Source organism: Arachis duranensis, chromosome 9, assembly GCF_000817695.3.
Source record: "Arachis duranensis cultivar V14167 chromosome 9, aradu.V14167.gnm2.J7QH, whole genome shotgun sequence".
NCBI lineage: Eukaryota > Viridiplantae > Streptophyta > Magnoliopsida > Fabales > Fabaceae > Arachis > Arachis duranensis.
Genome location: NC_029780.3, coordinates 106487818 through 106510232, shown reverse-complemented (window position 1 = coordinate 106510232; position 22415 = coordinate 106487818). Strand labels below are relative to the sequence as shown.

Genomic DNA, 22415 nt, shown 5'->3' with positions numbered 1-22415 from the left:
CTAAATTTAAAAAATATATGATTATAAAATATTATTTTCAATTTAACTTATTAAATTTAAATATAAGCCCGTGCATCGCACGGGTTTAACACTAGTAGTAATACAAATGGGGAGTTTATATGCTGACGTGGCGCTCATACGTTGAGTCTGGGAGTTTATTTACTTACGTGTCGTTACTAGAAATTTTTAGAATTGTATTTATAAATTATAAATTATAAATTATTTTTTGCCTAGGTTGTTATTTTCAAATTTTAACTTTGAATTGTTTTACATAAGTTGTTATTTTACGAATTTTAAATTGTTTTATTTGTCTGGATTGTTTTACTTAGATTGTTATTTTTTAAATTTCAAATTATTTTATTTAAGTTGTTATTTTTTAAATTTTAGATTGTTGTACTTAGGTTGTTATTTTTTACATTTTAAATTATTTTACTTAGATTGTTCTTTTTTATATTTTAACACTATTTTTTAAAAAATCTTTTGTTGATTTTTTTTAAATTGTAGCTACATATATTCTTTTAAAGAAATTTAGAGTTTTAAAAAAATTTACGTGTTAATTATACTTTTATAAATTATAAATTATTATTTCCTAGGTTGTTATTTTCAAATTTTAAGTTTGGGTTGTTTTACTTAAGTTGTTATTTTTTAAATTTTAAATTATTTTATTTGTCTGGGTTGTTTTACTTAGATTGTTATTTTTTAAATTTCAAATTATTTTATTTAGGTTGTTATTTTTTAAATTTTAGATTGTTGTACTTAGATTGTTATTTTTTATATTTTAAATTATTTTACTTAGATTTCTTTTTTATATTTTAGCAAAAAAATCTTTTGTTGATTTTTTTTTAAATTGCAGCTACATAAATTCTTTTAAAGAAATTTAGAGCTTTAAAAAAAATTTACGTGTTAATTATACTTCGGTTGATTCACGTTAGTTTAGAGTTTTTAAATTATTGTTTGTTTAGGTTGTTATTTTCAAATTTTAAGTTTGGGTTGTTTTACTTAATTTGTTATTTTTTAAATTTTAAATTATAAGTCAACCAAATTTAATAAAATTTAGTTATGATGCAACTATAAAAGTATAAGTTATAAGAGATGTAAAGCACCACAATTTAAAGTACATCAATCCCTTTCTTTCCATATATCCAAAATCTCTCTACTTATTCCAATGGCTGGTATTCACAAAATTGCTGACATCAATCCTACAATCAACAATTTGTGTGTACGTATATGAGTGATACGGTTATGGACACTACCAAGTTACGAAAATTCTCCATTGCCATACTCAATTGAGATGTTTTGGCTCGATGAAGACGTAAGTTTTTTACTAATATTTATCTATTTTATATTTTAAATTTATTTGTTTATTCCCATCTAATCATTTTTTATTTTTGTTCATTAATTCTAGGAAGGAAAAATACACACCTTAGTTAAGAGGGTTTTTGTGTCTCGATTCGTGAATTTGGTGGAGGAAAGAATATCTTACCAAATAAGATATTTTGGTGTTGGGAGGAAAAATACACACCTTATTTGATCAAGATTGTTATTTAAAATTTAGAATTTTTTTAAATATAAATTGAAGTTATTTAGTTATTACTTATGGTTTTATTTTTAATTCGATTCACACCTTTTATTTTCTATAAACATAATTTTTAGCAAATCAATTCAATTCCGGGGAAAAATTGCTACATTCGAATAAAATACGTGCAAGTTAAATGCGTATAAATTAGTTTGTTTAGAACATTATTTAAGATAAAAAATATTTTAATATTTGTAATATTAACTTCTTAATTGAATTTTTAAATTTTAGTTTATAATAGATTGCAATATTTTATAATCATAAATTTTTTTGTACTTAATCTTAATAAAGTTATCTATGTTTTTATTTGTTCATAGATTATTTTTATTTGTTTATTTTATTTATTTATACACTTTTTATATTTAAAAACTCACCGAATCAAGAAATTTATTTTTTATATTCAAATCAAATTAAATTTATTTTTTAAGTCATTTGCTTAGGTTATTTTGTTTAGATAGTTATTTTTTAAATTTTAAGTTAAAAGTTGTTTTACTTAGGTTGTTATCTTTTAGATTTAGAGTTTTTTTTGCTAACGTGTCGCTCATACATTGAACTTGAAATTATTTTATTAGGTGTTATCATTAGAAATTTTTAAAATTTTATTTATAAATTATAAGTTATTTGCTTAGGTGGTTATTTTTTAAATTTTAAGTTATTTGCTTAATTTGTTTTGCTTAGGTTGTTATTTTTTAAATTTTAAATTATTTGCTTAGGTTGTTAGTTTTTAAATTTTTAAATACACTTTCTTAAGTTGTTAGATATTTAGTTTTTAATATTGTTGAACTAATTTAAAAAATTATTTATAAATTATTTGCTTAAAAAGTTACTTTTACATTTTTAAATTATAGTTACATTTTACTTTAATTATAGTAATATTACTCTTTTATTTAAAGAAAAAGCTAATAAATTATTATTTTCGAAAAAATTAAGTTCACTTATTAGTAACTAATAGTAATAAATAAGTTCACGTAATTATTGTAGTAATTATTGTAGTTACCTTATATTCCTTTTTTATTCTCTTTGATTTTCGAAAAAATTAGTGTTAAATTAGTTGGTTATTAGAGTTTATAATTTAAATTTATTTATTAGTTAGTTATTGATGTTTTAAAGTTTTAAAATTTAAAATAAAATAAAATTTGATATCAACACATCATTATGAAACAATTAAGTAAGTATGACATTTGAAAAGATTGTTAATTATTAACATGGAGCTAATTTTTTAATTTTATTTGATATAATAAAATTTAAATTTTAAATTTTACCTATATTTTTCTAAAATTTAAAGAGATCTACCTATGTTAAATCTTCAAGTCTTCAAGTTGTGGTTATTTCTTTCAAAAGATTTTTTTGTTTGTTTTCTTAAAATTGAAGTATAATTTTATTTAAAAATATTATTGAGTTAAAATAAAATGTGAGAATGATATTTTTTATTTAACATAGTATTTTGTACATAACTTATTATTTGAATTCTCTAACGAGATTGCAGACGATGATGGATCTGAAGTGTTGAAAAATGCTATTACACCAATCAAGCGACTTTTTTCGGAGTCCGAAGATTCGGAAGCGGAAGGAGATACTTCAACTTGCAAAATGATCAAGATTGATAATAAAAATTGAGAATTTGAATGGACATATTTTAGAATCTCTTTTTTAAATTTATCTAATAGAATAATGTCAAACATATATTTGTTTTGGTGAAAATATTATTTATTTTTAAGTTGTTATTTTTTTTGTTTTTTTTTATTTTTATGTTTGAATTTAGAATTTTTTTAATACAAGTTAATGTTATTTGGTTATTATTATTTGTGATTTTTTTTCCTATTTATACGGTTGATATTTTGTTAATTTCTAATTTAGTATTTGATATCATAAAATTTTATATTTCTAATATGACATATTGTTGGTATAATTAAGTTAGTTATTAATTTTTAATGTGTAATTATTTAAAAAAATCTAATTCTAATTTCTAATTGCTAATTAAAACACTTTGTTTAAACTTTTTAGTTTAAAATATAATTTTTTTTAATTCTTAAGTAAACAAATGTCTTTAAAAATATCTTTTTTATTTACATAATTTATAAGCAAATTTGCTAACTGCAAAATATTAGATTAAATTGAATGAAATTACTTATTTTCTTAAAATGTGAGGTTATTTATACTATTTTAAAGAAAATTAATATATATTTTTTTATACTTTTCTTTTCTATTGTTCCTAAAAAATTGAACTAATTTAGTAGTTCAAAAAAATGGAGAATTTTTTGCTCATGTGACGCTAATACATTGAGTTTGAAAATTATTTGCTTAGGTGTCGTTATTAACAATTTTTAAAATTTTATTTATAAATTATAAGTCATTTGCTTAGGTGGTAATCTTTTAAATTTTAAGTTATTTACTTAAGTTATTTTTTTAGGTTGTTATTTTTTTAAATTTAAGTTATTTGCTTAGGTTGTTAGTTTTTAAATTTTTAAGTACACTTTCTTAAGTTGTTAGTTTTAGATATTTACACAATTTATAAAGTTGTTAATTTTTAAATTGTAATTAATTATTTGTTTTTATTGATAAATAATAGGATAGATACAATTTATGATGAAACTAAAATAATTATTTTTTATTTCTATTTTCTAATTAGATTAAAAGAGTTTTATATTTTAAAACAATATTGAATTTCAATTTTTCTCATGCCATTATTTTGAAAAGAGTATAAAATTAATTAATTAATTTAATGATAAGAACAGGAGTGATATACACAAGGGGTTAGGATTCAAGATATAGTTGTTAGGGATAAAATTTTTGCTACCAAAACAGATACATGTGTCATTCTAGCTACCCGCGTCTTTCACAGGTAGCATGAGATACATGTTTAATAATTATCAATATACTCTAGCAATTTATAAGAAATATATGGATATCCAAATCTCTTCGTCACAATGACACGTAACTCGGGTTGGCAGGAAATTAGTAGAGTTAATAATCCAAAAAACTTAAATGTTGAAGACCGACCAGATATATTATGTAGAGCGTTAAAAATTAAGCTTGATATGATAACCCCTGATCTTAAGCAAGGGATTACATTCGAAGTCTAGATGTAGGTATTGCTCATCATTTAACCTTATTTTTAGAAAAAATTTTCGTTAAATTATTTGCACAGTTATATATTTATCAAAGCATATATATAAAATAGATAATTTATTTATAACATATTATTTTTTTATCTTTTTATTATAATGATGTACATGGTAGAATTCTAAAAGAGAGGTCCACCACATATTCACATTCTTTTGTAGGTGAGTGGAGACCACAAGATAACAAACACAACTTAAATTGACCGGTTAATATTGATAGAATTGTCCGATTCTGTTCGATACCCAAAATTATTTAGAGTTGTATCTACATATATGATTCATGGACCATTCGCTCAAAATCTCCCTGCATGAAAGATAGGTACTACACCAAATATTATCCTAAAATATTCAATAACACCACAGTTATTAATGATAATCGATACCTATCATATAGAAGATAAGACACAAGAGTAGTTAATAAAAGAAATGGATTCTATATACATAATAGGAATATAATTTTTTACAACGCATATCTGCTAATGTATTATCAAGCGCATGTTAACGTAGAGTACTACAACAAGTCAAATACTATCAAATATTTATTCAGGTACATGAATAAATATTCAGCCAAGGTAGCAGTTGAGATTTCAAAAGAAGCTTTCAGTGGAGAGGATGCTCAGATTATTATAAGATCAAACAATTTTATGATTGTGGATATTTGTCTGCACGTGAGGCCGTGTGGAGAACTTTAGCTTTGATTCATCGGAGATGGCCTTCGGTGATGAGATTAACCTTTCATTTGTATGGAAAGCAAAATATCATTTTTAAAAATAATGACAATCTTAAGAAAATCATGGAATAAGAGAAAGAAAAAGGTACGATGTTCTTAGTATGGATGGAGGCCAAAAAAGAATTTAAAGCAAGTCAAACTTTAACATATGCTGAGTTTTCAAATCAATTTGTTTATGATAGAGAAAAAGGGAATGACATTCACGCAAGAGAGGATATTCTATTGTGAGGTTAAACTATTTTCCACCAGGTACAGGTGATATCTATTATATAAGACTTTTGTTAATTGTTCAAAAAGGTTGCACAACATATGAGTCTATTAGGACAGTTAATAGGATTACATATCCTAACTTTCAAAATGCTTTTTATTCATTGGGACTACTGTATGATGATAGAAAATTCATTACAGCTATTAATGAGGTTTGGTCATCAATTGGGAATGCAACTTGGATATTATTAGCTGATGGAATACTATATGAGAGGAGAAAAGCTTTGAAAAACCAAGGTATTTTACTATGTCTTTTTTTTTATATCAAGACTGTATTCTTTTATTATCTTTATTTTTATTAATAATATTAATAATTTTATTTTAAAATTACTTATTAAATATTTTATAAAACCACTATGTGCTTTTGCTAGGACTAAACATGACTGATGACGAATTGAAAAACCTCTGCCTTATTGAGATTGAGAAGATACTCAACAGCAATGCGAGATCTTTAAGAGAATATCAATCAATGCTATATCCTGAGATGTCTGATGTTCGCCTTTTTCAGAATAAGCTAATAGAGGAGGAGTTAGCATATGACACAAATGAGTTGGCTCATACAAATTTATATACGAAACAAAAGATGACTCATGAGCAAGGGTTAGTATTTGATGAGATACTCAATGCTGTTATTACAGACTCTGGTGGTTTTTACTTCGTTTATGGGCATGGTGGGTGTGGTAAGATAATTATTTAGAATGGACTTTCTTCTGCTATTCGGTCTAGAGGAAAGATTGTTTTAAATGTCACATCCAGTGGAATTGCATCTTTACTCCTACCTGGTGACAGAATGGCTCATTCTAGATTTTCAATACCTATTACAATTACTGATGAATCTACTTGCAACATCAAACATGGAAGTTTGAAGGTTGAGCTGCTCATCCAAAGTAGCTTAACAATTTGGGAAAGCTCCAATGCTCAATAAAATGTGCTTTGAAGCACTTGATCCGACGCTCAGGGATCTTATGTCAGTTACCGATCAACATAAGACACATCAACCATTTGGTGGTAAGGTTGTTATTCTAGGAGGTGATTTCAGACAGATACTTCCGGTGATTCTGAAAGGAAGTAGACACGATATATTGGCATCCGCTATTAACTCATCCCATATGTGGTCATTTTGTAAGGTTCTGAAACTGCATACAAATATGAGGCTTCTAATGTCTTCTTCAGATCAAGATGAAGGTGAAATGAAGAGATTTGCTAATTGGATACTTGATGTTGGAAATAGAAATGTTGGCTCTGTTGTTGGTGATGAATCAAAAGTTAAAATTTTAGATGATCTATTAATTACAACTACTGATGACCCTCTCTCTCATTTGGTAGACTTTGCATATCCAAATTTATTGCAAAACATGTCAGATTACAGGTATTTTTAGAGTAGGGCAATTCTTGCACCCACACTTGAAAGTGTCGAGAAGGTAAACGATTTTGTCTTGACAATCTTTCCATGGATGGAAAAGGAGTATTTGAGCTCTGACACAACATGTCAAGCTGATGAGAATGAAGATGTACAATAAGAGTGGTTCACACCAGAGTTCCTAAATGATATCAAATGTTCGAGACTACCCAATCACAAGTTGACTTTGAAGCCAGGAGTCGCTGTTATGCTACTGCGAAACATAGACCAGACTTCAGGTTTATGCAACGGGACAAGATTAATAGTTAACGAACTTGGCAGCAATGTAATTGGAGCGACGGTAGTGACTGGTAGAAATATTGGAGATAAAGTGTACATTCCAAGAATAAACTTGATCCCTTCAGATTCAGGATTGCCATTTAAGTTCCAACAGAGACAATTTCCATTAACAGTATGTTTTGCAATGACCATTAACAAGAGTCAGGGTCAATCATTATCACATGTAGGGCTTTATTTGTCAAAATCAGTGTTCACCCATGGACAACTTTATGTTGCTTTGTCAAGAGTTAAGAGTCACAGTGGCCTCAGGGTTTTAATTCTAGACGAAGACAGCAATCCAAAGTCATCAACAACAAATGTCGTGTTCAAAGAGGTTTTTAATAATATTTAGGTAAGAATAATATTATTTTTATTTTAATAGCATGTTATGATTTACACTTTTGTACAAATATTTACTATAAATATAATTAATTTATCTATACTCTTTTTCAGATTTGAAATGAAATGTGTAACAAGACACAACATCCTATGCCAATTGCTTTTCTAATAAAGTTAGTAAGATACTAGGTTGTCGATAAATTTTTATTAGCTTTTTGATATAAAGTTTAGTGTAAAATTAATATGCTATTATTACAATTATATATGTTCTTATTTTTTCATGTCTCCCTCCTTATAGTTCAAAAATATTATAAACTTCAAACTCTTCTATTTATATTTTACTTTGAATAAAGATAAAATAACATATTTAATACGTTTATTATATAACGACGATGATAGTGTTATACTAAATTTAAAAAATATATGGTTATAAAATATTATTGTTAATTTAACTTATCAAATTTAAATATAAGCCCGTGCATCGCACGGGTTTAACACTAGTACTAATAACAAATAAGCACTCGAAAGATTTAAAAATGTAATTTAAAAAAACGAAATATTAAATATATTCTAAAAAAATTTTAAAGATCTTATTTTGATGCAAATTTTTGTAATTATTATAAGAAAAATAAGATATTTGTTATTATCAGTAATTTTATGTCAAATAAATTTAGAAAAAAATATTGTGAATGATCATATTTTTTTGAAAAAGCTAAAAAAAAAATTTAGAGGTCAAATTTTGTTTTAAATTTTTTTGTGCATCTTTTAAATATTTATTTAAATATTTTTATAAAAATTCAGATCAAATGAATAAGTCATTTATTAATTAAGAAATTTTTTTTGTTACTTACAAAAAAAATATTGATTAATTTTTTATCTTATTTCTCAAATCATTCAAAATATTATTTTATCGATAATATCGTTTAAGTACCTTTTTATTACCTAAATACTTAATTGATAGTTAATCTCATACACATATTATGAGTGTTTGTATTTTTCATTATATTGTACATCAAATTATCATTGTAAAATTGTAAAAATATATAAATAATCTTAAATTTATATAAATTGATAAAATATTATATTTACTTTATTTACAGAGAAGTATAATGAATTTTATCTTAAAATGATATACTGGGTGTAGTACTCATTACTCGACCAAATCTAAAAACTAATCATGTATGTATATAAGTTACTTTTAGTAAATACTAGATTGATGCCATAAGTTTTAAGGACAGCTTTATCTGTGAGGATTGACTTGCTAGTATGCTATAAAGCATGGATATTTCGGATGCTATATTTACCAACACTGTCTACTATATCCAATCGTGTCTTAATAAAAAATAAAAAAATTTTCTTCAAATATATTCACCAAAATACCATCACATATTAATATGTCTAATCTTATTCTTAACATATATTCTTAAAATAAATTTAAAAATAGTATAAATTATTGTTTAATAAAACAAAAAATATTTTAAATATTTTATGTAATTAAAATAACACATTAAAAAAATTAAAAAATTAATTTATATTTTAATATCAATAAAATATCAAAATATCATTACGATTTATCTAAAAAATATTTTATATTTTATATATATACGTATCCACATATCTTATAAAATTTTAAAATTCACGTGTCAGCATATCCTGTATTGTGTTGTATCCCGTATCCGTGTGAATATCCGTGTATCATAGCTAGTATAATTTTTTGGTCTCTTCCATGAATTTCATATAAAATTTCTAGCTACTCGAGATAAAATCCTTCTGCAAGCCAAACTTCAGAATGATTACATTTAAGAACTGCTAAAGTAGTACAAAAACATTTTCATTCAGCACCTGAAAGGAATCTTTATTCATCTAAATGTTACTATTGCATGGCCATTTTTACATAGATGTTTATACAAAATTGAACATCACCAAATTGGCTTAGTGAACAAAATTACCAACATGCTCAAACTCAATTGTTGGAAACCTCTCACTGTTAGAACCTCAACCTGTATTATTCTCAGGAATTAGACCTAAGATATTATTTAACAGAGAATGATATGGCATAACCACCAAAAACTGTTTCAGATGAGGAAATAAAATTGTAAAGGACAAAAGAAAAAAATGGGGATGCTATGCAAGTTCGGGCCAGGCTCTGCATCCATATCGATTGGTCATAACTCCAATCAATCAATCAAGGAAAGTTTGTTGTGTGTAATTTATAAAAGAAGCCTTCTTATATCACTGAAGTTTGATTTCAAAGCAGAGAGAAATGCACCTGCAAAATCAAATCAAAGCACATAAGCACCCTTTAATCAGTCTACAATTGCTTCAAGGTTCAAGCCCAAGGTCTCTTCAGTTGCCAATTATTAATGGAATGTAGTCAATTTAGGGCATTATGGGGAAGAATTGTTCCATTGTTGGTTTGTGCGTTAATCAATTATCAAACTAATTCAACCAACAGATTATTTATTAACTACTAAATTAATAGCTAATTAATTTATTACTTATTGGTTCCAACATTAATTTAATAGCCACCTAATTAGACATACCTCCAACTTTGCCATCAAAAACACGATGATCAGCCGATAATGTTAAGTTCAACTTATTGACGACTGCTGGCTTCTCAATTCCTAATGAATAATAACCAATGTCAAAACAAATGAAAATTATAAGATTAACTGACATACAGAACATCCATTAACTCATACCATCAGATCCAATTATTGGTTCCACAACTTTGTTGCCCCTCCCTACAGCAAGAATGCAAGCCTGCAGCATATAGTAAGAAACAACAATCATTTTTTAAGTTTGAACATCCACTAAGGCTACTCCGCTCCGCCCCTGTACTAAGTAAAATTTATATAGATTGTGAGCAGTATACGGGGATATTCGCCAGGGCGAGTGTGTGTGTAGAGATAGAGATATAGCGAGTACCTGTGGGGGGTTTATAATAGCACAGAATTTATCCACAGGATACATTCCTAAGTTTGAAATGCTGCATTGTACAAAGCTCAGGGTTATTACTTTACAATAGTATGTTCTTTTTCCCCTAAAAAAAAAGGATGAATGGGGAATTTCTAAGCCTGCCAAACAATGAGGTCAGCTCACCTAAAAGTACCCCCTTGGAATTCTTGTGGCTTCAACTTGCCATCACGTGCCTTTGCTGCTAGTTCCTTGACCTAAACAATCAACAAGTTATTGAAGATTTTCAAGAAGTAAATAAAGGTATTTGCTTTCTAAATTTTCAATTAATCTAGAATGAATGTGACTGCCTAAATTTCAACACAAACAAGATAAGATGTCCCGATACAGTCATTATACAGAAACCTATATAGATGACTATAAATTACCTCAGACGAGATGGCAGATATTGTCTTATGATCAGCATTTCTTATTATTGGAGTCATCAAGCCCTGTAGACATGAGATTTGAGTGCTTTATAAAATGCGGTGATGCTACATGACCAAGTCATTTTGGTAATAAGTTCAACCAAGTTGGTTCAATAACTTAAGGATTGATATTAGTTGAAGAAGAAGGGAAAGGAGGAGAGGCCGAGAGGCATAAGAAGAAGAAAGACTTGGTTGGACTTGGTTACAGAAATAACTTGTTCACCTAGCATTTCTCTATAAAATCATACTAACAGTTTAAACACTATCCATTACCTTCTCAGTGGCAACCGCTATAGATATGTCAACAGAATCACATAAAACAACTTCACCCTTTTCAGCATCCCAGTACGCTGCCATACAGAAAAAAGGATTTCAAAATTACAAACTCCTATGGAGAATAATTCAGTTCCATGAATAGGTTTGTAAAGAGCAATTGCAGGACTATGGACACTAATGAATGAACCAAGTCAAGAATAACACATATATCAAAAGACAGTAAGAGAGAATTGTTTACCATTTGCTTCTGGGACATTTCTGAGAGCAGCTGCTACAACTTTGATAATAATGTCATTCACCGAAACTTTAACATCATACTGCTCTGCAATCAACGGGAAAAATAAAGAATATACCGGATTGCAAATGTACTAGGAACAATAGTAATAAGTTTTACTAGTCCATACCTTTAAGATCTTTTCTAAGGGAGAGAAGAGGATCCAAAGTAACATCTAACTCATGGCAGTGAAAAGATATAATAGCTAGTTAGTGTACATATGAATTAGGCTGGACTAATATGAAAGGCATAGGAGAATTAAAACCTGATGATAAATACAAGTGTGGTGTGTTTTGTTTTGATTCCAACAACCTCTTTGCAATAACCTGCATAACATTCAAAAATAGGTGTTATGACAAACATTTCTCCCTAAATATGAAAGCATTCAACTCCAAATAAAAGCAAACAAACGGCAGCTTCACAAAGACCCTTTGAATGCTCTTTACATATCGTTATTTAGCAAGGATACTTCTCACTAAAATACAACATGCCTCTAAAAAGATTTGAGGAGCCTTCCTCTTGTTTAACAGAAAATTCATCAGACCAACCTTGCGAATTTGACTATTGGGAAGATCTTCATATGCATCTGACTGCTTTGAGGCAGAAGCAGACTTTGACTCTGGTGAAGCTGCAGATTGTTGATGACTTTGAGATGGTGATGCCTTCTCTTTAGCTGAATAAGGTTTTGGAGTCAATTTTCCTGATTTAATTGCAGACAGAACATCCCCTTTCAGTAAAGTGCCATGTGGACCAGAGGCATTTATTGTCGATGGATCCAATCCATATTCCGAAATTAGCAACTTTGCAGCTGGGCTAATTCTTTTTGAACTAGTTTTCTGTGGTTTCACCTCAGTTTTAGTATCATGTTTGGTGGTCTGCTCATTTTTGCTTGCAGATCTGCCACCACTAGAATTCTTTACAGCTTCAATATCACCTGCATCTTCAACCTTGCATTACACCAAGTACCATAAGTATTTTTATAATCCAGTGCATGTCATGAAAAAAGAGAAAGGACAAACCAACCACTACGTAGATAAAATATTGTTAGATGTTTCCTTTCATGGGAAGAGGAACAAAATGTTAAGATCCTACTCTTACACAAATATACTTTATATTGAATTTAAGTTACAAAAAAGAATTTCCACACTTACTGTTATTGCAATAGGTTGTCCAACTGCCACTTCTTTTGAACCTTCTGGTGCAAGTATCTTAGCCAAGTATCTAGAACCCAGATGATAGGCATGAGTAAAAATAAAGCATGTTTGACAGATCAAAATAAATAAATAAATAAATAATGTTTGTAAAATTTGTGCTAAAAGTTTGGTCTGTAAACAGAAAACACATAATAATAATAAATAAAAATAAAAATAAAAAGATATACATAATGGAAGGGATTGTAATGTAATCTACCACAAATTGCATAAAAGAACGAGACTAGAGACAATTCCCAGGACTCACTTTTATGGAACTGTAACTTATTGATGAAAACTAATTAGTACCAGGCATGTCCGTAAAAGGTACAATGTCTGATTTGCTAATCATATTACACTGCTCAAATCTTTACTATTTTAGAAAATTATTTAGAAGCATCTTGGCCAAGAAACTTGTGTAAAATAATTTAGCATTTTGCAATGCACACAACCATAACATAAAAAAAAAGAATATTTACGTTAACTGTTTTCAGGATATGGAAAGAATATTTATTACCCTTCCTCCATACTTTCAAATTCAAGGGTAGCTTTGTCTGTCTCTATCTCACATAATATGTCACCCACTTCAATCTGTTAGATGAATTATACGTAAATGCACAGCAGGCAAAAGAATATATGAATATTACCGAGCATTCATAACCTTTGGAATTATACTAAAATAAGGAAATCCAACTCAAAATCTAATGTTAAAACATCACTAACCTTGTCGCCTTCTTTTTTCCTCCATTTAGCAATGTTGCCTTGGTTCTGTATGGAAAAATAATTGAAAATTAATGCTGCAATAGTGGGAAAGTTTGGGAGATGATGGTAATGTTAACCACAGAAACATCACAATCTTTTCACCATTGTTGGGGACAAAGCCGGCATTTCAAGAAGGATATGAGGTGGAAGTTCTGATGCATTAATGTCAGTGGACGTTGGTTCTGGTTTCCTTTCCTCAGCGGAGTCATCCTGATGTATTGGTTTCTTCTCTTTAACCTCAGTCCCACTTCCCACAGAAGCAGGGACATTTTTAATATCATCTTGATCCTCAACCTTGTCAAGGCCCACAGAATAAATTATCAAGTAAAATCCCACAAGTTGACGATTTAAAATTAACTGGTGCTTACATGAAGAGGAAAATATTGCTTTCAGATTACGATTTAGCAAAGCCATAATATTGAGCCTATAGATTTTTCGATTGGACCATTGATTTTAGAGACAAAACGAATAGATAGTGATGGGAAAACGTAATAAAAAGAAGCAACCTTTAGAAAGACTGTGATCGAGGGAAACTGAATGCATTTTCTGATAGTGATTGTGAGAATCAGAGCAGAATATGCACATGTACTGTAATACAGAGCTGTGGGAATAACAGAGTTCATTAATGTGTAACTGAATACCAAATAAGCAACTTCATGGCAAGTGAGTATAGTTGTACAGAAAGATAATACACCTATGCCCAAGCCCAATTTGCAAGCTTACTTCAGGGGAAAAAAAGAAAAAAAGGGTGCTGTTTAAGACATCTAATGGTGTGTGTAATGATGGAGTAAATTGGAATTCAAATACAAGAAAATCATGGTTCAGATCATGTGAGGCAAATAGTAACTTCAAAAGTTCTTATATTATCATCATTTAAAATGAAACATAAAAGGAATTTTTTATTCGGACAAAAAGGTATGAACAAAACAATTAAAATTCAACCTTTTCCAGAATACAGAATGAATTCATTTTAGAGATGTATAATTTGCAATGATTTCCATGTAAGAAGTAATTCAAAAATTGGAACTTAAAAGATTACTCACTGTTATTGCAATTGGTTGTCCAACTGGCACATCCTTTGAACCATCAGGTACCAATATCTTAGCAAGAAATCTGCGGGCATCATACAATTACTGCCAAGTTTTCTATGTATACAAATTTGCATGTCTCATGATCTAAGCTCTAGGGTAAAAGCTCAGTTGCCAATAATGCTTCTAATTTGTTACTAGTGCCCCCAAAAGAAACGGAACACACATTGATTTTTGAGATGATAACAAACTCTAATTTAAGCATTAGTACAAGTCATCCATAACCCATAAGGGAAATATGAAAAGAAGGATAAGAAAATTACCCTTCTTCAAGACTTTCAAATTCAAGTGTAGCCTTGTCGGTTTCAATTTCACATAGTATATCACCAACTTCTATCTGTTAGATTAGTTAAAAGCAAGGAGGAATGATTAATTAACAAATTGTCAAGTCCCAAAGTGATGCACTGAATGAAACAGTGTTGTGATCTACAACAATATTCTATACTGGCTGACCTTATCTCCTTCTTTCTTTCTCCATTTTGCAATGTTACCTTGGGTCTGAACCACAAGGAAAGATCAATAATATTCCATGGATGCAATACCATGAAGGGAGATAAAACAAAGTTAAAAATTAAAGTTCTCGTAATCTCACCATTGTAGGAGATAAAGCAGGCATCCCAATGACTATGTGTGATGAGTCTATCAAAGAGGACAAATGATCAGAAGTTAGCATATTCATATTTAAATTCAAAAGACTTAATATATGCCATTCAATAACAAAAAATCAAGAAATTTGCTGAAAATCCATAACATTTGCAAGATACATCATAAGAACACATGCATGCAAAGTGAAGCCACAAGAGAAACTATAGAAAGTGGGAACATGAGAAGTGAAACATGAAGTACCTGCAGATGAGAAGTATCTGATACCAAACCACTGGAAAAGTTGAAAGTTGTCAGAGAAAATCTGGCCACAATTTGATTTATCATTATTATTATTATTCAGTTAAATACTAACCTTTGGCTTTAAAGAATTATCACAGACTCCTGTAAGCCTAGACAAAGATGTAAGCCTGATAAAGATAAACATCACAATTAAAAAATGCCAGGAAGACCATGTAGAAGACATGATGAATCATTATGTTAAAGGAAAAGACATGACATTTGTGTAACATATCCAACGTAGAGGATGCTTATCCCCACATTACTTTGTAAGTTTGATAAGCTGGAAGAATGTATGGTCAACCAGAGAAGTACAAATCTGACAGATTGGACAACCTGATGTTGGATCAAGAAACTTGAGCTGATGATTTTATATTGGAATGGTTTCACATTTTTATTTCAAAGGCTCAAGCAAGGCAGGTTGGGTTAACAGAAAAAGTTGGTCATCTCATTTACAATGGTAACTGGGTGGTCAAAGAAGGAAACAATTTCAACACTAATAATCATAGTATGATGACATTACCAGAATTCTCCATCTTTGAAATTCAAATCAATCCCATAAATAAGAATCAAAATAAGATTAAAGAACCCCTAATCTTGCAGTTAATACAAAAAAGTGCAGGTTAATGATGCACACCTTTGATGCTCATCACAACCCACAGAGAAAATCCCTGACTTAGAAGTTCTGTCAAGAACAAAATCCGAAATAATATATTAGAATCTTCAAGTAGAGTTATAAAATACATAAGAAAAAAAAGGCACCATGATAATAAAAATTAAAGATTCTTTGAACATTGAAAACCAAGCATTATATCAAAAGTTACAAACAATTTGGAATGATTCCTGGAAAATACTTCCTGTAATAATCGGTACAGATGGATCAAATAAATAAACAAGACAACATTACACTAAAATTAAGTAATTGCCAGTACCACTTTACTTTGGTGTTCAATTGTTCAAATGGAAGCAGGTCAATTTGTACATGATACAACGAACTAAAGTACATTGGTCAGCAAGGTCTAGAACATACAACATCATCTATGTACACAGAACCAACATGGCAACATAAGTAGGGTGAAGGGAAAATTCAGTTATGAGGAAGTGGGGATAAATGTGAGAAAAGCAGAGAGAATGCATAAAAAATCATGGAGAAAGAGTCTGAGGTTTGGGCAAGGAGGAATAAGACCCTCTATGTTCTATGATATCTCTATTTCTCTGCTATTTCTATACCTAATACCATTGAGAATTGAGATCACAAGAATTTCCTCTGATACTTCAGCAAATCAATTACAGATTCTGTAATCAATATCTTAATTCCTATTATTATTATTACTACTACTACTATTACTACTACTACTACTTTTTTTATCATTATCCATTACCCTGCTCTGAACAAACAAGTGCAGTTTAGTTTAAATGACTGGTTCAAACAACTGCTAGCATTTCGAATATCATATTAAACAACATTTTAAAGTCTCTTGCGTTAATTGGCCTCAAGTGATTTAATTCATCCATCCGCACAACATTGTCGATGAGAACTTGCAACTTCGAAATGCATTTACCAAATGGAGCATATCATATTATCATTACAAGCTAGTAACGAATTCATTAAAAGAAATCAAGCAGTCCTATTATGAAGAACGAAAAGTCATGATCTAATCGAGGAGTTGGAGCCAGCACAACTCTACCAGCTCCCTAATCAATATGCACAATGGCTCCCTAAGTAACCTCTAACCTAATGGATCACATTCACAAACCTCACTTCTACTGAAAACACATGAAGAATGCGAACTTCAATAACAAAATCGTCCTCTAAATAGTACTAACCTTCAAAAGAGAAACTATAGTAACCAAATTTCCTATAAGTTAAAACCGCCGAAAACATATGATTAAATTTGAGGTAAAGCAGCGAAAATTCAGAGAAAAATATATAAAAAAAAAGGGGAAGATCAAGAAACACATGATTGCAGAAGCAGCTTACCGAGAGAGGGATCTGGAAACGGAAGAGGAAGAGGAAAGGAGGCGAAGGGAGCGAGAGATGAGAGGGTGACGAAGCCGCGACAGTGAAAGAGCCATCGCAGAGAGAGAGAGAGAGAGAGAGTTGTGCGCTGCTTGATTTGGTTTTGTTATTCTTCGTTCAGCTGCGTGATGTCATTGAAAAACAGAACACATTCATCAAAAGGAAACGAAACTTGCAACTACTACTACTTTACCATTTTAATGGGCAATAATATTAAATTAATTTTAGAATTTAACAGTTCAGCTAGGAACCATTAGGAGTTAAGGCAATCTATCTATTCTATTATATAAAAATCGGATATTTACACTTAATGATGAAGTTAACGTGGCATGTTTTGGAGAGTGTTACCCGATTTAACTGTTTTAACTCATTTAATACAATTTATTGCACTGAATTAATTATATCAATTAATTGATTTGATTAGATATTTAAATATTTCTTTTCTTAATATAATTTATTATAATTTATATTACTTACTATCTACTTAATATACTAAAACTGGATTTTTCCCAACTACTAAAGGTAACGTGTCGATCTCTCATGCCTCCGTTTTCCCTCCAAAACCAATAAAATTTTTTTCTATTCTAAATTATTTTATTGTAATTATATTATAATTAATACTAAATGAATAATATATAATTATACTAATTTAGCAACATATCTTTATTATAATTATATCAGATCAATATTTAATGCACTATTAAACTACTTATCAATTATCAATTAAAAATACTTTTAAATAATTTTAATGATAATAATAATATATAAAAATACTTTTAATAATTTTAATGATAATAATAATCTCAATAATAGTAATAATAATAATAAAAAATCTTTGTTACCCGATTCACGTATATCAAATAATTTTTCTAAATTATTTTATAAAAAGTATCTTTAATATAATTATATTGTAATTAATATTTAATGAATAATATATAATTATACTAATTTAGAAACGTATCTTCATTATAATTGTATCAAATCAAAATTTAATGCATTATTAAAAAATTACCTTAATAATAGGTAATTTACATATTTATTTTTGTTTTACTAAAATCTATATATAGTCTTTTCCTATGGTACATGAATCTAAATTTGAGAGTCAATTCATAATTTTATATTTAGTGTTTTTTTTTACTACTTCATAGAATAAGAATGTATTCTTCATTTTTTATTGAAATTGATCCTTTTAAGATACAATTTATAATTTTTTATAATATTTTTCATATACTCATTCTATTATATTATTCTTTTGATAATTTTTTATTTGTTGTTACTCTAAGTTATTCTTATCGTCTAATGTTTCATTTTGATTGTCTTTTGACACAATCATTTACAATGCATCACATCCATGAAATACCTCATCGAGTTGTCTTCACTGATTCGGGTTCCAACTACATGGATGTAAGCGTTCAAAAAAGAGGCAATAGTCTCTACTTTACCGAAGGATGGTTGGATCTACTCACCTATTATGACCAACCCAATGGAATGTGGTTAAAGTTAGATTTCTTAGGAGGAGTTCGATTTTTTATTGAGGAATTGCATCCACAGAACTTTATAGGGCAAGTTCAAGTTCCATCCCCTCTATGCTTTTTACGTCTACCCGAAAATCTTCGAAGTGGAGCACATAATGAAATTGAATTCCTTCAGTTTCAGTTCAGTTTTGCTAAATTCGTGACAAATTCAGATATGCAATTTCAACGATTGGTAATATATTTAAATTTTCTTAGTTTAAACTGTTCATTATTAGAATATTTTTTTAACATATTTTGATTTTTTTCAGAAATTACCAGCTTTCTTTGCATGCATTGAGGGGAATAAGAGTTAGTTTGGTTTTTCGGTGTGGCATTTCTATATCTTGCCGCATTGCATGGATAGCGGATAATGAAGCTTATCTAACAAGAGGATGGTCTGATTTTGCACGAATTCTAAATATTGAAACTTACGATGTTATTTCAGTTGGTTGTCGTTACAAGAATGATTTTATACTATACGTGACTAAGGACTAGAATATGTTCAATATTGTTTAGGTAATTTGGTTTTACTATTGGTATTTGATTAAATTATAATTATAGAATTTTAAATTATTGCTTCAATTTATATATTACGATTATTTTTTGTGGATGTGCTATTTTTAAATAATTTAATAAAATGAAGTAGTGTTAGATATTATTAATTTTATTTTTATCTTTTATTTCTTTATTTGTATTTTCATTATATTTGACAAAAAATGAACCTACACGTATATTAAATCGTTGACGTAAAGATAATTTATTTGCCAATAAAAACAGATTTTAATTGTAATTGGAATAAAATTTATTTGCCAATAATCGGTGGATAAAATTGAAATTACACCTGTGTCATATAATTATAATTGATTAATTGGTATAAAATGAAATTATATCCGTACTATGAGTAATAATCTAAATAATTATATCTTAACAAAATATAATTTGAAATAATTTATAAACAATTATCTTAACAAAAATAATTATTTAATAATTGATTTAAAAATCAATGCAAAAAATAATTATTAATAATAGTATTATTAACTGGATAAATAATATAATTTCAAATTATTACTTAAAATATAAATAATATAGAAATCTATTGAGTAAATTAATGATTTTGCACCTTAATAATTTGACAATTATTACTCAATTAACCAGTTAATTGAATTAGTAATAACAATTTCCAATTTCAAATTTTGTATATTAAGTAATTATTAAAAACTGGGTAATAACGATTTACACGGAGAAATCATTGATAAGTTCAATTAACCATAAAGAAGATAATATACTAATAGTTTTAGTATATTATTTATGACAAGTGAAATTATTTCCTCAAATTAACTTTTATATAATTATAGTAAGTCTCTATAATTAAAGCAATATAAAACTGCTTCATATATAGCAAGAATATTATACATATTTATATATCTCTTCTTTTATCTCTTTTTTTCAAAATATTGACATATAATTAATGTAGAAAATATATAATATTAAACTGTTTTGTTATGCATATATATGAATTTATATAATAACCCGTATAATTTATACATATGGCATAATACATATGTCAAGAAAAGATTCCATAATTTTTGAAAACCACTGTTTTGTTATATGAAATTGAAATTGAAATTAAATAATTTCTATTTATATAATTTTTTTCTATTAGTATCAAGTATTTCCATTAAAAATTCATATCATTTGTAACTCCATTAAAAATTCATATCGTTTATATATATATATATAAGTCGTAATAGTCAATTGTTTCAATTATTTTTTATCTACAAAATTCGTATCGTATTCGTATTTTTTTTCTCTTTATTATTTTCCATACCTAATGGCTACAAGCTATGATTCTATTAACAGTATTACCTGTAGTAGATTATGTAATGAAAATGTTTGGAAAATAAAGGTAAGGATTATAAGGTTATGAAAGATAACTGCACGATGAATGTGGTATATAGAGAAGTTTTTGAGAGCTTATAATAAAAAGGTAAGGATTATAAGGTTATTGGAAGATAACTGTACGATAAATGTGGTATATAAAGAAGTTTTTGAGAGCCTATAATAAAAAGGTAATAACAAAATGTCTTACTAAATCTATTTATTTATTAAAATTTATTACTATCACCTAAAAAAATTTAGAAATTCTAGGAACTAATAGATGAATTTTTATTGTACATTAATAGTTTGAGAATATTAGCTGGAAATATTGTTCTTATCCCAAGACTGAATTTAATTCCAAATAATGAAACATTGCTGGTCAGGTTTCAAAGAAGACAATTCCCAATTATCATGTCATTTGCAATGACAATAAATAAGTCTCAGGGACAAACTCTATCGAAAGTTAGAATTTACCCTCCAAGGCCAGTTTTTACCCATGGTCAATTGTATGTTGCGTTATCAAGTGTAACGAGTAAAGATGGTCTACGAGTGCTGTTGCAAGATCATGGACACTTGGAAGATAACTGCACGATGAATGTGGTATATAGAGAAGTTTTTGAGAGCCTATAATAAAAAGGTAATAACAAAATGTCTTACTAAATCTATTTATTTATTAAAATTTATTACTATCACTTAAAAAAATTTAGAAATTCTAGAAACTAATAGATGAATTCTTATTGTACATTAATAGTTTGAAAATATTAAAATTATCATAAAAATTTGTATAATTTTATTCTCTTGACAAACAATTTTATAATTACGTTAATCATATAATTTTATATACAAATATTAATACAGTGTTGTTTCATATATATATTTTGCAGGTATAAAAGGATAGCATTGAATTGTTATTCAATAGGTTTAAATTATTTATTGTTTATTACAAAACTTTCTGCATTAGGATTCTCTATTAATTTGTTCTTCATTTTGAGCTGATTTTGATATTTTCTTACTTTACAGTAAACCAACATATAAAACTTTGTTGGTAGATTTAAGTATTACTAGATTATTTATGGTCATATTGAGCATATATGCCTGATTTATTGAAAAAAGTAGATTAAATAACTATTTTATAGTTAATACAATTAACACTATATTAAGAAAAGACAAACAACGCATACAAGTTATTCTTTTATTAATTAAATTATTATAATTAAAATAAAATTTAACATAACAACTTAAAATTATAATTTCAATCTTATCACGTGCATGGCACGGGTGATTAAACTTGTTCTATTATATAAAAATCGGATTTCTACACTTAATGATGGAGCTGACGTGGCATGCTTCTGAGAGTGTTTCTCGATTTATTTCTTTTAACTCATTAAATATAATTTATTATGAGATTAATTATATCAACTAATTGATTTGATTAG

At 28.0% G+C, this 22415-nt stretch overlaps 1 protein-coding gene and 1 pseudogene across 2 annotated transcripts; one reads left to right on the top strand and one right to left on the bottom strand.

The window, feature by feature from the left end:
* The first annotated feature begins 6074 nt into the window (after nt 1–6074).
* LOC110275763 (uncharacterized) lies at nt 6075–7725 on the top strand (annotated as a pseudogene).
* Nucleotides 7726–9540: 1815 nt separating this feature from the next.
* LOC107466699 (dihydrolipoyllysine-residue acetyltransferase component 1 of pyruvate dehydrogenase complex, mitochondrial) lies at nt 9541–17739 on the bottom strand. Of its 2 annotated transcripts, XM_016085702.3 has the most exons (23): nt 17549–17737; nt 16205–16252; nt 15644–15698; nt 15532–15562; nt 15278–15324; nt 15139–15183; nt 14949–15022; nt 14641–14710; nt 13700–13891; nt 13559–13603; nt 13353–13426; nt 12797–12866; nt 12194–12592; nt 11911–11971; nt 11776–11820; nt 11610–11693; nt 11369–11445; nt 11057–11119; nt 10815–10885; nt 10641–10701; nt 10415–10475; nt 10256–10336; nt 9541–9981 (listed from the first exon to the last, which is right to left on the bottom strand). In XM_016085702.3, exons 1-23 carry the CDS (start codon nt 17641–17643, stop codon nt 9923–9925), a joined length of 1908 nt encoding a protein of 635 aa, XP_015941188.1. In that variant the 5' UTR covers nt 17644–17737; the 3' UTR covers nt 9541–9922. The 2 variants fall into 2 exon arrangements, with proteins under 2 accessions (XP_015941188.1, XP_015941191.1); XM_016085705.3 differs by lacking the exons at nt 13559–13603; nt 13700–13891 and having other exon boundaries at nt 17549–17739.
* Nucleotides 17740–22415: the final 4676 nt, after the last annotated feature.